The sequence below is a fragment of the Pelodiscus sinensis genome, chromosome 2 (assembly GCF_049634645.1).
Source record: "Pelodiscus sinensis isolate JC-2024 chromosome 2, ASM4963464v1, whole genome shotgun sequence".
NCBI classification, from domain to species: domain Eukaryota; kingdom Metazoa; phylum Chordata; order Testudines; family Trionychidae; genus Pelodiscus; species Pelodiscus sinensis.
In genome coordinates this window covers 77227984-77244994 of record NC_134712.1, presented here as the reverse complement: position 1 = coordinate 77244994, position 17011 = coordinate 77227984, and the positions used below count along the sequence as shown (strand labels likewise).

At 44.9% G+C, this 17011-nt stretch overlaps 1 protein-coding gene across 10 annotated transcripts in view; it reads right to left on the bottom strand.

Moving 5' to 3' along the window:
- Positions 1-10740, bottom strand: part of LOC102447841 (oxysterol-binding protein-related protein 1) — a 118484-nt gene extending 107744 nt beyond the window's left edge. For 2 of the 10 annotated variants that reach the window (XM_075920833.1, XM_075920845.1), the window contains exons 1-2: positions 10367-10428; positions 272-397 (exon numbers count right to left, since the gene is read on the bottom strand). In XM_075920833.1, the coding sequence (XP_075776948.1) occupies positions 272-397; positions 10367-10427 (187 nt within the window). In that variant the 5' untranslated portion in view covers position 10428. Of the gene's footprint in view, positions 1-271; positions 398-2514; positions 2728-8305; positions 8405-8737; positions 8756-10366; positions 10430-10599 lie in introns of those variants that run through there. The other 8 variants (XM_075920836.1, XM_075920839.1, XM_075920842.1 and 5 more) reach the window with 8 other exon arrangements.
- Between the last annotated feature and the right edge of the window lie 6271 nt (positions 10741-17011).

Here is a 17011-nt window from a genome sequence, read left to right as displayed (position 1 = left end):
CACAACCCAACACATGAGATTTCTGCAATCTTGTAGTCATTTGTATATAGTAGTACACTCTGCTTTAACAAGAGAACTTTAAAAGCATTGTACCGTACCTACTACGTAAGGTGCATAGAGCAGCATTTATGCATATACATATGTTCACACAAACGATACAGTTTTCTGTTGTTCCTTTTAGAGGAAAACGATTGGGCAGTACATCAATTAAGCTAGCCATTAAGGTTTATAACCTTATCAGGGTCTTGTTTGACCAGTTAGCCATACTAACCTTTGCAGTTGATGTCAACAACTACTTCTCCTTTGTCCATAGTTTCCAACAGTTGTCTAACTTCTTCACAGTTTCCATTTCTAGCATCATGGAGAAGCTGCTGTTCTGCTTCAGTGCTCATCCCTACTAGATTATAAATACAGACTATTAGTTGCTACATTTTCATTCTCTCCTCTGTCTCCAACAATAACATCAGTAACACCAAAATAAAACAAGATAAATCACTGTAAAAGTTACAGTATATTCCAAGAGGTGTCCAGTCCATTTAAGTTACTTCACTGTATTGTAGCCTCCCTTTTAATGCTGCTACTCACATTTAAATTTCCGTCATAGGGCAATTATTGTAAACTGGCGATGTGCTCACTTAGTCTAAATATTCATATCCTAAGCAAAATGAACCTACAGACTACACTGATATGGCTTAAATAGAAGATGTTCTCCTGCTTATTGGTCACTTTCAGTTCACGTTCCTAGCTAATGAGCAAATAACACCATTGATAGGGCCTGCTCTAGGTTTTTGCCGCCCCAAGCAAAAAAAATTTTGGCCATGCTCCCTTCCCCCCCCCCCCCCCCCCCGCTTTTTTGTTGGCTTTTACACGTTTGCACTTTGCAATTTTGGGGGGGAGGGGATTGACTGTTTAAATTTTTTTTAAAAATGAACACAGAAAATTTGTAGTTAGTGAAATAAAACAATTTCCTACTAGTGTAATTTAATTTTTACAAAATCACAATTACAAACAATTTGGGTTACACTAATGAAAAACATTAGTGTCTTCCCTCACTCCCGACCCACAGCCAGCCTAGCCCTGCCCCCCCACAGCTGCCAGTGCCCCTCACTCCTGACCCACAGCTCCCACAGCCAGCTCAGTCCTGGGTCGTCCCCCCACATGCTGGTGCCCCTCACTCCTGACCCACAGCAGACCAGCCATGGGCTCTCCCCACCAGCTGCCGGTGCCCCTCATTCCCTGACCTACAGCCCTAGGCATCCCTGCCTCGCCCCGCCCCCGCTGCCTAGGAGCCAGTACCTGGAGGCCAACCCCTCCTGACAAATTCCCTCGGGGTCTCCTTTGAAGAGCTTGGTGGCCTGCTAGACCTTGCACTGGAGGTTGCTGATGAGGATGGGGAAGTAGCCAGCCTCCCAGAGGCAGCTCAGGCTGGGCCCAGATCAGCAGCAGGTGCTGGCATGTCTGGGGCAGGAGCTGGGACAGGTGGGGGGGCTGCTCCTCAGCCCCAGGCCCAGTAGGTACTGGTGGAGCAGCAGCTTCTCCAGCGCCTGCAGGGCCTTGTCCAGCACAGTCTGTGTGGCCATGCCCAGGGACCCCGGTGGGTGCCCGTCCCCCCTGCAGCCGCCATGGCCCTGGCCAGAGGAGAGACTGCACTTTCTGCACCGGGGACATCCCCCCACGAACCCGCCCTGGCCCCCCTCAGGTAGGGCTGACCCAAAGTAGGCAGCGGAGCGAGGCAGCAGCAGGAGGCAGAGGGTGGCCAGCAGGCTCTGGGCATGCATGGGTGCCAGCGCTGCACAGTGGGTAGTGGCATCTCCCATGTCCCTTTAAAATTGGGGGGGTGGCTGCTTACCTGGAAATGTGCCACCCCAAGCCTGTGCTTGATTTGCTGGTGCCTAGAGCCAGCCCTGGCCATTGATTATATAGATGCCATCTGTAGCAATTATTTTCCCCCTTTACCTCCATCTACCTCTTAATGCTTTGAGACACCACAAGTATAACGTTTAGTCCGAGCATCTGGCTGGGGATTAATTGGAATCCCTTTAGCAAATGAAGCTCAACTGGAGAACGGAGCCAGTTTGTGGGATAAAATTCTCATTGTTCGCTGGCTGCCTATGGTAACAGGAAGGATAAGCCATTGAAATAAGCCCCTATAAGAGACTTAATCCTTTATTTTAAAAAGAGGCCCATTAGTGTGAAGTGATCTGTAACTGGGACTGCTCAGCACTACTGGGTACTATTTTAGAAAGTTTTATATTACCAAGATTTATGGGGTTCACTTCTAAAAGTACAACACTCACACAAAGCAAGAGTAATATAATGCACACGCGCGCGCACACACACACACACACACACAAAATGTGTTCCTGGCTTGCTGCTTATTACAACAAAACTGCCTTGATATACACACACCACCCACCCACCCACCCACCCACACACTCTCTCTCTCTCTCTCTTCCTGGCTTGCTGCTTATTACAACAAAACTGCCTTGATACACAGCATCTCTCAGAACTTACCTGCAAGAAATCCTCAAGTCTTAAGTGAAGCCTGATCCCTCTGAAAAGAATCAGGGTGCTGCTTTTACGTAATAGCCTGCAAAGACTTTGCTTCTGCAAAATCCAGGAAATTGCTTTTGCCAGAGACATCAGCAGACTAGCAGGTTGGTAGAGGATAGAAGTCAGGTTTTGACAAGTCCACTAGACACATGCAAGGATTGCCTATGCTGAATCCTGCAGAAGCAAATTCTCCAGTAAGTGCAAGTTAACCACAGGGGCAACAAGTTGCAAGGGCGTGGCCAAGTGTTAAATGAATTTATAATTCAGCATAGTTATCCCACTTAGAGAAATCTCCAGTTGTTCTGCTGCTTCTCATAACTTCACCTAGCTGCCTGGCAAAGCTAACAATCCTGATCAGTTACACTTATTCAGAGTTCTATGAGCAGCATTTACAGTAGCTTGGGTCAGGAGCAGCATTTACAGTAGCTTGGGTCAGAAGCTAGCCCTCAATGCACTAGCCAGAGGAAGGATAGCAATTGGGGATCATAGCCAGAGAATTGACTCCCCTATGCCTGGAGTATAGGAGCTACTCATAGCAAATGCTCCAGAAGAAGAAACACTAGGACACTGGGAAGGAGGGGGGTAAACAGGGGAGGGGGGAGAAATCACATAAAGCCACAACCTTACAGCATCATAAGAGGCAGGGGAAACATACAGTAGCAGAGAAAAGCTCTCAAAGACTCTGGTTTTGAAGATGACAGAAGCAGCTGGGGGGGGGGGGGGGGGAGAAGAGAAGGAGAGAAAAGTTTTCCGATTGAAACAAAAGACTCCTTGCCCAAAGCCAACATGAAAGATTGAGCTAGCTCTCTCTTCCAAACAGGGTCCAGAAAGAGCAACCTGATGACAAACCCAGTCTGTTGGGATTGTCAGGGGCACATGGTGCCTACACATTGTTTTCTTAGAAGGCATTGCTGCTGGGGCTCTGCCACTACTCATTTCCTTCCCCCTCCCCTCACATTTCTGGTTTTCTTGAAAAAGATCACTTCAGTAACATACCATTCTTGACTGTCTTAGATCCTGTATCTATTAAACACATGCTAGTTATGCAACATCCTTAATACTAGAAACTAAGTAACAAAACTTACTTCCAATGGGGAAGGGAATCATAGGCATATGCTAGTCAAATACAGACAATTTAATATAATCAAAGCAGACTGAGTTCTGCCACAATTCTACCAGGCACTGAGAAAAGGTACCGTATATTCCGGCGTACAAGACGACCTCTGATGTTAAAAAACATCCCCCAAAAATCGGGGGTCGTCTTGTACGCCGGATGCCCCGCCGCCGGAGCCCCTCCGCGGCTTTGAAAGCCTCGGGGGAAGCCGGCGGCGGGGCATCCCAGGCGCGCATGGGCTGCCCCCCCGCCGGAGCCCCTCCGCGGCTTTGAAAGCCTCGGGGGAAGCCGGCGGGGGGCATCCCAGGCGCGCATGGGCTGCCCCCCCGCCGGAGCTCCTCCGCGGCTTTGAAAGCCTCGGGGGAAGCCGGCGGGGGGGCATCCCAGGCGCGCATGGGCTGCCCCCCCGCCGGAGCCCCTCCGCGGCTTTGAAAGCCTCGGGGGAAGCCGGCGGGGGGGCATCCCAGGCGCGCATGGGCTGCCCCCCCGCCGGAGCCCCTCCGCGCCGCCGCGGAGGGGCTCCGGCGGGGGGGCAGCCCATGCGCGCCTGGGATGCCCCCCCGCCGGCTTCCCCCGAGGCTTTCAAAGCCGCGGAGGGGCTCCGGCGGGGGGGCAGCCCATGCGCGCCTGGGATGCCCCCCCGCCGGCTTCCCCCGAGGCTTTCAAAGCCACGGAGGGGCTCCGGCGGGGGGGCAGCCCATGCGCGCCTGGGATGCCCCGCCGCCGGCTTCCCCCGAGGCTTTCAAAGCCGCGGAGGGGCTCCGGCGGGAGGGGGGGGCAGCCCAGGCGCTCCTGGCGGCTTTGCTCCCGGTGCCTCTGGTCTGCTGGGGACCATCTCCAGCAGACCAGGGACACCGGGAGCAAAGGAGGCGGAGGGGCGCTGGGGTATAAGATGAAACCCTATCTTTTAATTAAAAAGATAGGGGGTCGTCTTATACACCCAGTCGCCCTATACGCCGGAAAATACGGTACTTAACACAAGAATAATAGGAATACCCAAACCATGACAGAATTCATGGAACAAATATTCTTAAAGTTTGAGTGAACTGTGATCAATATCTGGAACACTGCTTCTCAAGCTATGATGCATGATGTCTTTCCCATTGGCCCCAGGAATGCAGTAGGAAGACAGGAGGCATCAGCCATAGTCCAAACCAGTCAGTTCTTCAGGGAGACTCTCACTCCATTTAAAGTCAGATGGACATCCCAATTGTAAAGTTTATACCACAACTTTGCATCATGTTGACAGTGTGCAAACACTGCAGTACTCTTTCAACATAAATTGTTCTATTTAGCACTTTGTCTTCCCTTCCCCTGCCTTTGGGCAGATGGGAAGGCAACCCAGTCCATTTGCTTAGCACTCCTCTGTGCTTCTGCAGCAATAGAAATTGGTTCTCTTTTGATCAGCGCTGTGCTAATAGCTAGTGTTACAAGAACTATTTGAGACCCATGTTATGGAACCACTGAGCAACAATCACCTGTCTAGGAGAAATGGACATTAGAATTCAGGGTTGTTAAATCTTGATTTACTAACTAAGGTAAACAATTTCTGCTCTTGCAATTGCATACACTGGAAGAGTATTAAATATGTATGCTAAAACTAAACAAGGTTTATTTACTCAGGTACTTCACTATCTAATCACGTTTCTCATCCTAGAATGAGCATTATATATTTGCATTAATGAATAACCGAAAACTACAGTGTAAGATACAGACTAGTGCAGAACGCTGACTGACTATTAGTCATAGATGTTTGAGGGATTATTTATATGGAAATTTGTACACATGTAAGTGAATCTGCCTGCGGTCACTCTCCACATTTAAGATTTCAACTAGAGAAGTTTATTCCATTTAGTATGCATGTTCACAAAGCATCATTTTAGGGTAAGGGATTGAAAAAAATACTTTTATAACCTAGCTGACAACATATACTAGAGAGCAAAGCGTAACAATCAATAAAGGTTACAGACATGATCAGTTTAAATGCAATGAAATTCCAGGGCAAAGGGAGTCATGCAAGGAGACAGAGAAAATTGTTCTTCCCAAACTCTTCTAAGCAAATTTAGCAGTTGTGAGAAGGCACCACACTGACAGTCCTGGACACTGACATTCTCTTCATCAAGTAAGATTTCCTTATAGTCTTCCACCAAATTGCCTGATTCCTTACCTAAAGAGACCACCTTTAAAGAAAAGAGGGGAATTTGTATCACGTGCAATCCTCTCTTGAAAACACTAAAGTGCTAACCAGTGATGGTGTTTAATGTGTATGCTTACTATAATCAAGACTGACCATTCACATAAAGAGCGAGTCTTTAAATAGTAAGAGCTTAAGTCTTGTTTACACTAGAAAATTGTGCCACATGAAAGAAGCGGTATGACTTGCCCATGTGTACCCGGCACATTACATCATGCTATATTGATTGCAATTATCCCACAAACACTACCTATGCATGGTCTTCTAGAAACTTATCCTACATTTCTTGGCACTACTGGCATTGGCCTGTGGGAAATTTATGTGCTTAGAATGGCTGGTGTGTCGCAAGACAGTTGTAATATTCAAACTAGGCAACCAATGGTCATTACCTACACTAGTATCTCATACAAGAGCACCATCTAAGGCCATGTATCTAACACACTAGCCACATGTGGCTATTTAGCCGATTGAGTGTGACTAGCCGTAGCCACTATAGTGGCTATTGCTTCAGAACTGGTTGGACACCACAGAGCCAAGGAAGAACATTCAGGAGTAGCACAGAGCAGGGCACATAGAGGGCATTAGGCACAATTATATAATGTTTGAAACAAGTGTACATATTGATGCTGAGTACTACTAACCAATAATTTTATTTTTCACGCCCCAAAACTCTCCATTGTAGTCAAGGCTGCAACTCCTAAGACATGTGATTTAGTGGTGGGAAAAGCTCTATATCATTTGAACCCTAATCACCTGAAGGTTGTGCTGTCTAGCTGAAACTGGAGGCCTGATACACAATTTAATTTGGATTTACATAGCAAAGCTAATACATAAGTTATAACTTGCAATTAGGGCTTATGTAATTCCAAACTCCTCCCCCCCCCCCCCCAGATCCAACACATACCAACTTGACAACCAAACCTACTAGCCAGGGTAAAAGATGTATACACCTGCCAGTTCACTTCTGGATCCTCCTCAATGAAGTGATCCTGGGCTTGCTCCTACAAATATGTAGAGTTTACCAGAAGCATTAGTTTGAATACAAGACAGATTTTCTGTTTCATGACTACTATTCAGAACTCTACGGTCAGTAGTGGAAGCCAAGAATCTGCATCCTTTTCACTCTGCTGCAGTTTTACAAGATGGAGCAGCCACAGCAGCATTGAAGCTAACCATTCACATACAAAGGTCTGAAGTTATGGGAAGCCACCACTTACAATCCATCATTAGACAATCATCCTAAAATAACACTACAATGATTCACGGTTCGGTAGATTAACATACATAGCAGGACCCTGAAACTCAGACAGTTAAATGAAAGTTAAGATTCTGCCAATTTTGATGGCACTCCTCTATTGTTCCAGCTTTAATAAAGAACAGTAGTAGTCTACTAATACTGATCCACTCTAGAGCTGCTACTAGATATGCAATGGAAAGAAGTTTGAAGTGTCTAACTACATTGTATAGCAACCAATGTATTCAGTCTCAAATAAAAAAAGCTAAAATCCAGAGACCTGCACTGTCATAGCAGTCTCAAGATTACTTAGTATTAACTAAGGACATGTCTACATGAACACCTGTCAGGCTATATAGAAATTCCCTCATCTGAAGCATAAGTAAGATGGGTGAGAACAAGGCATGCCCTAAACACAATCAATAGTTGACACCACCACTCTGACTGCCCTCTACTCAACGGGTGCATAACTCCGATTGCTTGAGCTAGACAGGGAGGGGAAGCGGGGTCACTTGTACATCCACTTTAGTTTGTGTGTGCCTGGGCAGAGGCTAGCGTGACAGCGCCAGCTACTTCCTGAGGGCCTTGATCATCAAGCATCTAGTTTAGATTTTTGTAACTGATCGCGAGTCTTATGATTCGCCAGACCAACACTACTACATGCGAACATGCAGCCAGCCATGTATGTTGTAATCACGCAGAGGGGAGGGGGAATGTTTCCTATCGCACAGCAACAGGGCTCAGCCTCTGGGGGCAGCGCTCCAGCTCGTAGCGATGCGAACGCAACTCAGCGGTGCCGGAGCCAGGCGGGTGTTCCAGCCCCGCCGGCCGGCTCACGGCGGTTTCCGCCAGACATGGGGTTCACAGCGGGGTTCACTCGCTCTCCGCGCCCCACTGGCCAAACGGGGCCAGGCTCCCAGAGGCACCGGAGCCGCCAAGGGCCGGCTGGGGGGGCCCCGCCAGAGCGAGCAGCCCGGAAACCAGTCACGCGCCTGCAGGGAGCAGGCGCCACGCAGCCCCGGGACGGGTCCGCAAAGCAGCCCCTCGGGGGGCAGCCAGCGGCGCGGCGAGACACCCCGCGCTCCGCAGGGGCCTGCGCGGCTCCCGGCACGAAGGGGCTCCCGGCCGCATTGTCACAGCGGCTGCTGGGACGCGCCCGGGGTAACCGCATCGCGCGCCCAGCCTGCCCGCTCCGCCGCCGCCGCCTCACCGCTGCAAGCAGGCAGGCGCCCTCCCTCGCGCAGCCACCGAGCCTCGCTCGCGCGCCAGCTTCCCCCGCCGCCCCCCTTCCCGAGTGCTTTATACGCAGCCACCCCGCACGTGACCCGCCCGCCCCAGCGGGGAGGATTCCCTCCGCCTCCCCCGCCCGGCTCGGGGATTCTCCCAACGGGAAGCGAGAGGGGGCAAAGCTCCTCTCCCAGCCGCAGCCCCGCCCGTGGTCCTTGGGGAGGGGGGTGCTCGGTGGCGCCGCAGCAGCTGAGCCAGAGGTTCTACGGAGCCTTCCTGCAGCCACTCTTCCCTGCTCCAAGGGGTGGGTCTGCAGCACAGCCTGGCAGGCGGCGTAACAGTAACAGGGGTCTGCTCTGCAGGCGAGCACTGTCCGAAAGCTCTGTGTGAACATCCTGGGGGATGTTTCACTTACATTCATGCTCACACTGGCCTCTCCTTCTTCCATAACTTTTCAGCCTTCTTATGTTCAGCATAACTCTGCTCTTCCAGCACCTCTTCTCCCACGCATGAAGCTACGTCCTTGGCTCCACTTAAGCTCTGTGTGAACCGCCGGGAATGAACTGATGACAAGACCCTGGGATGTGAGAGAGGCTGGGCACATTGAAACTAAACGGCCTCCGTGACCTTCATAATAAGTGCTTATACAGCATCGTTCATTTGATGACTCCGAAGCTATTTACAATGATGCCCGTAGTAGTTGTATAGAAGGGGAAACTGAGGCACGACTAAGCATAACGCCACACTGAGTGGCAGAGTGGGGAACAGAGCTAGGTTTTCCATCTCTTCAGTCTCTGACCCCATCATCTATTTGCTTCTAAAAAGTTGTAGTACAAAGAGGACATAGTATGCTAGAACTAGATATGAATAAAACTAGATTAAATTCATAAATAGATACAGGAACTCTGATAAATGTAACTCTTCTATATGGATATAGTTATAAAATACACTTTTTGCGGGCTCTTCAGTTTATATACAAATACAATACCACCGAGTAGGAATTCAGAGTGACTATACAGCTGTATGAGTTGAAATAGTACTTTGGTTCAAGACCCTTTGATCCACCATTCTCTTCCTATCTGTTCCACTTTGCCTGCCACTATTTAATTCTTCCCATAACTGACAAGTGGAGAATGCTTTTTGCATTTGGAATCCTCCCGTGATGCTGCTTGAAGCCTTGCAGGAGGATGTGCAATCATTTAATATTATTGTAGCATATGTCATTGAGACATTGACTCTACTGCATTTGGTGAAAGATTATGAGCTACAAGTGCTGTCAGTACACCAATCAGCCAGGTAGGGTGATCACCTGTCCTTGAATGGACAAATTTAAAACTAATTGCTAAATTATTGAGAAACCAAGATCACATAAAGAGGGATTAATAAAGAATGTTTTATTTAACTGTAGATTACTGTTTCTCATTTATTTTCTATATTAAAATATGGCAATTCTAAACATGAAATTACAGTATACAAAACGAGGAAATATAATAGTTCCCTATCTGTAGAGTTGATTAATCAGAATTTGCTAGTCTCATGTTTTGATTTGTGTCTTCTCTAGTGAATGTGGTCTTTCTGAAGTTAAGTAAGACATCACTCCACATGTGGGCTTTGGCAATGGGTGTATGGTAGAGATGGTCAGGAATTTCACAAATAAAAGTAAAAAATTATGATAAATAAAAATCAAATCTTAATCAGAAAGGCTTGATTTCTACCAATTTCTCACTGAAAAAAATGACAAAAAACTTCAATGTTTTAAAAATGTCCCATTTTAACATTTTCTAAATAAAAAGTTTTTTTTTTTGCTTCAAAATGGTTTTTCAATTTAATTTACAATAAAAATAAATTAAAAGGTCAAAATCAAAAGGAATCATTTACATTGACCTAAACTTTTTTTTAAATATATTTTTAGTTTGTGAAAAATGTAGGGATTGACTTTTTGTCCTGGTTTAGTATGGATTTTTAAAAAATCTATATTTTTTCAGGACAGGAAACCCATTTTCTGCCTAGTTTCAGCATTGACTGTCTGAAGAGATTCACTTACATTCATGCTCACACTGGCCTCTTCTTCTTCCATAACTTTTCGGCCTTCTTATTTTCAGCATAACTCTGCTCTTCCAGCACCTCTTCTCCCACGCATGAAGCTACACCCTTGGCTCCACTTAAGCGTCTCTCATTCACCCACTCATAGCTTTGTGCCTTCTTTCACAACACCATGACTGCATGGAACAGCCAAGCCCCCATATAAAAAGCAACAAAAAACAAACAATAACCTACCTCTTCCACAAAGGATCCTAGCTGTAATTTATCACACAACACAATGTCTGTGGTGAAGCTAACTGGACTGTATCTCATATTTGCAGATTCTCCAAGGCAGTCCTATTATTTCTTCGTCGTAGTTTGCCAGTTTTACAGCCCCTTGTGTACATTCCCAGCACTGCATAAAGAAGAATAATCTAGTCAGTTTTGCTCTTTAAAGTTTGGCAACCACAAGCACATGTTTCCCCATGAATTGGGTAATCTTTTCCTTTCTTTTTCAGGTGCCCTGCTGGAGTTAGTAAAAAGTAGAACATCCAACAAGTTATGTTGGATGATTGAGTGTTGGCAACCACTTCAGGATAAAATTAATGCATATGATGTGAATTGGTTTTGTCAATTATTTTCTTTAACAGAATATATTGTACACCATCTCCTCTGCTGTAATTATTTATGCTGGACAGGTAAAGAATTAAGGGCAACTTCACTGCAGAATTCAAAGTTTTGAAGGATCAGTCCATCTCTTTTAACTGCTCCAGAATGCAAGACCAAAAAGAGTACTGACTAAATGGGTTGTAAATACAGAACCAATAAAAGGAAACTTCTGCTTTATGCAGCACATAATCAATCTGTTGAATTCACTGCTGCAAGAGGTCAAATCCTCTTATGAGACTTAAAAAAGATTGGACAATTATAATGTTACTTTAATAATAATGTTACTTACTAGTTGATGTTTGGACATGGTTTGAAAATGTAAAAAGCACTTTTTGCGGAAAAGCGTATGTGCCAATCTAGACGCGCTTTTCCACAAAAAAGCCCTGATTGCCATTTTCACAATCGGGGCTTTTTTGCGGAAAACAAATCTGAGCTGTCTACATTGGCCCTTTTGTGCAAAAGCTTTGTCTACCCAGCAACATTATTTCAGAATAACTAGCGTTATTTCAAAATAACTTAGTCCGTGTTTATTCAGCAGGCAGTTATTTTGAATTAATGTCAAAATACTGTCAAGCTGGAGGACTTCTTACTCTGAGGCTGTCTAGATTGCATCCCTTTTCCGTAAAAGGGATGCAAATTAGACACAGCGCAATTGCAAATGAAGCGGGGATTTAAATCTCCCCTACTTCATTTGAATAAACATGGCTGCTGCTTTTTTCCGGCTCGGGGCTTTGCCGGCAAAAAGCGCGTCTAGACGGGGATCTTTTGGAAAATAAAGCCTTTTCCGAAAGATCCCTTATTCCTTACGAAAAAGGGATGCAATCTAGACACAGCCTGAGTGTTATAACCCTCATTGTACATTGAGTAAGGGAAGTCGGAGGAAGAGTGCTCTGTTTTGAAATAAGAGCTGTGTAGACCCTCCCAATTTTGAAATAAAGCTACTTCAAAATAAGCTACATTATTTCAAAGTTAATTCATAGCTTATTTCAAGTTAAGCCCTGCTGTGTAGATGCACCCTTACAAAGTAATTTCAGGAATCATCTAGTGAGAGAATCTGCGGAACTGGCCATATGCAAATTTGACACTATCTCTCACAGCTTGAACAAAGACATGAACTGGATGGGCCGCTATATTCAATACCCAAATGACATCAAAAGCTAAGTATTAAACACCTACAGCCCACTCTATTAACCTCATTTAGCAAGGACACTTTAATTGGCAGGTTTTTTCCCCCTCCTCCTCTCTCCTATTTTTCTCCTTTTTATTTAAAGCTCTGTCCCTCTGGCTTCATATTTGTCATCTGAAGACATGGGTTGTGCCCCCCAAAAGCTCATGACACTATCTATATATTTTTTGCTTAGTTTCTAAGGTGCTTTTGTTTAGTTGTTTTTTATGTTTTTTTTTTAGTTACAGACAAACACAGCTACCAGTCTGAGGATGTCTAGACTACAATGTTTTATCAGAAAAAGGTATGCAAATTGTGGTCCACAATTTGTGTACCTATTTCCGATAGTTTTGTCAGAAGAGGCTTTTCTGAAATTTGGCCTGTCTACATCGGCCCACATTTCAGAAAAACTTCCTCTTTTGGAAGAGCCCTTCTTCCTCGTGGAATGAGGAAGACAGGGCTTCCAAAAGAGCGTGTCTGTTCTTCCGTGAAAAAAATCAGAAGAGCAAAAGCAGAAGAGCTCAAGCCTTGTAACTAACCATCAAAGTCAAAAAGGCATTTCTAAAATATTGATATACTTCTCAAGTCAGCTGATTTTCTTGTTGTTACTAATCCTTAGAAAGGAAGCAAAAATGTTGAGGCTAACAAGGCCATGTAACAAAGTAATAATTTTTGAAGGCTAGGTGAAAAAAATACACAGTACAGTTAACTGTATTTTTTTGTTACTGTGTATAGAAGCAGTTGGACTCCTCTATTTCATTTTCAAGTAGATTGCCAGCTGCTGAACTAGTTCATACTCACTTTCACAACAAAATTTGTTTGTCTAAACTGTACATATAAATCAGAAATTTGCTAATGCAAAATCATTTCTATCATCAGCCCCTTAATTTGAGGAGTCCATCAAATCTAATTTTGCTGTATCTGAGCTTTCAACTATAACACTATAAACAGAAAAATATGAAAAAGTTTGATCTCTTTCCGAAGAAATGTAGAGGAAAGGGAAAATGTATCTTATCTTAATTCTTCACTATGGAATCTCTATGAAAATATACAAAAAGAAAGCATGCAAATTTAAAATTGCAGAGAAAAGGTGGCTCATATATTTTTCAAAAATAGAGAAATTAATACTCAAATGATATACTAATATAAATATATTTTCAAGCCATCTTTACTATCACAGATAAGGAAAATACAGCTACAGGCAGTCCCCGGGTTACATGGATCCGACTTACATCGGATCCCTATTTACAAACGGGGTGAGGCAACCCCGCACTAGCTGCTTCCCCCCAGCAGACCAGGGAGATGCGAAGCTAGCGCCCCTCCCCCAGCAGACCAGGGAGATGCGGAGCGGCTTTTCTCAGCAGATACCTCAGCTTGAGAATAAAGGACTGAGGGAAGTGAGGTGTGGGAGAATAAAACTGAGCTCTGGAGAAATGTTTGGCTAGAGTTTCCCCTACAATGTGTACCAGTTCCGACTTACATACAAATTCAACTTAAGAACAAACCTACAGTCCCTATCTTGTATGTAACCCGGGGACTGCCTGTACAATGAAGAAACAAACACTGAATTTAAAATTGTGCAATTTGAGTTTAAAAGAAATTACACCTACACTTGTTTTTAGAACATGAAAGATGCAATTTAAAAAATGTTGAAGCATCACAATCTTGAAACCATTTATCTTGCACTTGAGATATTTTTGGGTGTACCAATACTTGCTTTTCTAATGTATCTTATTGAAAAAATATTTTAGCATTAATTTACTGGATTATTCTGAATTCCTTTGTTAAGTGAGATGAAGTAGATGCAAAATATGAATAACAACAGTACCAGTATTCTATGGCTACGTCTAGACTGGCATGATTTTCCACAAATGCTTTTAACAGAAAACTTTTTCCGTTAAAAGCATTTGCGGAAAAGAGCGTCTGGATTGGCACGGACGCTTTTCCGTAAAAGCACTTTTTGCAGAAAAGCGTCCGTGCCGATCTAGACGCGGTTTTGCACAAGAAAATCCCAATCACCATTTTCACGATTGGGGCTTTTTTGCGCAAAACAATACTGCATTGTCTACACTGGCCCTCTTGCACAAAAGCATTTACGCAAGAGGGCTTTTGCCTGAACGGGAGCAGCATAGTATTTCTGCAAGAATACTGACAATCTTACATGAGATCGTGATAGAAATGTAGCCGTGTTAGTCTGGGGTAGTTGAAGCAAAATGCAGGACAATGTAGCACTTTAAAGACTAACAAGATGGTTTATTAGATGATGCTCGGGGGTCGCGTAACTACATGAGATCGTCAGTGTTCTTGCGGAAATTCAAGTGGCCTGTGTAGATAGCTGGCAAGTTTTTCCGCAAAAGCAGCTGCTTTTGCGGAAAAAACTTGCCAGTCTAGATGTAGCCTATGTGTGGCTATAACATGTATCAAAAATCTAACTTCATTCAGCAAGACCTTAGGAACAATCTTTTCATTGAGTGTTTTGATATTATTGGCCGTTCTTATGGGACTTTTAGTCCTTATTATCGTTTTTTAGAAATGCCGTGGTTAACTATACCTTTGTGATGAACAAAATATTTAGACAAAGAATTATTTCTTTCTTGTTTAATTTGGCTATTTTGGATTTTGAAGTCGGTAAATTATATTAGCATAATGAAATAATGTATTATTTATAACGTCAATGTTAAATATATCTTTAAGGCAAATAAAAAGGTTTATGTCATTAAGCTGTTTCTCATCTTAAAAAAAATTACCAAACATATAATATACTTAGCAGACTAATGAGCAGGAAATTGAATGCTGCAATTCAGAGGGATATAAGTTAATTAATGATTTATTAGATCACAACATGCAATATTTTTATTGTGAAAAAAAGCAACAACTGTAGTAGTATATATATTAAAATCAACTCAGTTTAAAAGTTGTTGTTTGATGCTAGTTTTGTTCATGAATTGAATCATATATCTTTAACATTTGGAATTTCACTTATCCCCTATGGATTGTCACAGAGATTAACTAGTCAACATTGAAAATATCGTAGGATATCTACCATCTTGTTTTTTCTATTTTAAAATTGGTACCAGACTGAAAATACGTGAATAATACTTATAACAGACCAAGGTATTGCAATGCATGTTTATAATTATTTCTTATGGAATAACAAAACGTTTCATGCTTTTTAGAGGACATAAAGTTGGTGATAGGAATTAATTTTTACAAAACTAATTTTGGATGACACTGGGGAGGTTGTGAAATCTCCATCAGTGGAAAATTTTAAGAGCAGGTTAGACCAACACCTATCAGGGATGGTCTACATAACAACATACACTTTGACTCTCACTGAAGTCAAAGAGAGTTATTTTCCTTTACTGAGTGCATGTAATCACATCTTTCTCCAGTTCAGGGATTGGCAATGTATGGCACGGGTGCCATAAGTGGCACTGTGACGTAGTGGGGGTACCTGGCTGGTTTCTATGCTGCTGGCTCTGGGGTAACCCCCACTGGCTGCTGTGGGTACCACGACCCAGCAAAACAGGATGAGTCACTATGCAAACCAGTGGCCAGACACCCCCCATGGAGAGGAACAAAGGAAGGTGGAATGCTGCCCTGGCTGGGGGGCAGGGCTGGAAGAGGGTTAGTGAGTTGTTGGCTGGAAGCATGGAGGAGACAGCCTAGGGAAAGGGACTGGAGTTTAGGGGCCCAGTCTCCCCCATCTCAAGGGGGCCTGAGGCATCCTAGCCCAGCTCTGTGACCAGATTACATCTGTGCTGTGCTGTATCCTGGAGAGGCAATAAACAACCTCCATTACACCAGCTGGTGCAGTCTGTTTGTGCCATTTCGGGGTCCAGGAGACGGGGGAACCCCATCGCGCCGTCACAGGCACTCAAGATGATTTTGAGTGTCATGGGCATGGTTCATGGTGGGAGCTCAGTCCCTCCCCCCTCCCTCTACACCGGGGAGCCTAAACTGCCGTAAGGCTGCAGCAGCAGCTCTGGGGGGCAGGTAGGGAGGCTGCAGATTGAGCTGCAAGGGGCTCTCATGGTGCACAAATACCTGGCACCCTCCCCTTTCCCTGGCAGCAGATTAGGCTGTGTGCACAGCGGCTAGGCTGGGTAGTCAAAGGTGCCCCCGAGCCGGCTGCTAGCCTCAGGCTGGAGCTAGGCTGGGGTGAGGTACGGTGGCTGCGGAAAGGAGGGAGTCTCACTCTGGGGCGCTGTTTTCCTGATTTGGAGAGTGGGGGGTGTGACAGACCGGGCCAGGTCTGCGGACCGCTGAGGGCATCTGCTCAGGGTGAATTGCTCAGAATCAGGGCTGCTTAGAACCCTTGACTGGAGACCTTGCCCAAAATAGGCCACCAACCAGTCATACAGAGTGCTTCAGCTGCCAATCTGGCCAGCAGAAAGCTTCACGAGCAAAACCCCTGACACCCCAGCTCTCCCTGTGCCACAATCAGCCCCGGGCCTTACACACAGGTGACAGGTGTAAAACCTATCTCAAACAGATCCTCCCGGTCCCAAAGAACCAGCCATAGTCCCCGGTCAATGTACACTTTCGATCTTACCCACAAGAGCATGTTGAGCCAATCCTTTAGAATCTAAAACCTAAAGGTTTATTAATAAAATAAAGAAAAGGTGAGCGTAAGATTGTTGAGGAGAGAGAATATATTACATACATCAATTACCAAGTTCTTGATGCAGATTCTTAGCAGAAATATTACAATCTGCTAGCTTAAAAGTCTCTGGTATACATCCTATATTAGGATGGATCAGCAATCCTTTCCGGCTCTCTGTCCCTAGCAAGGATGCATCTGGAATCAGTAGCAAAATTGACGACAAGATG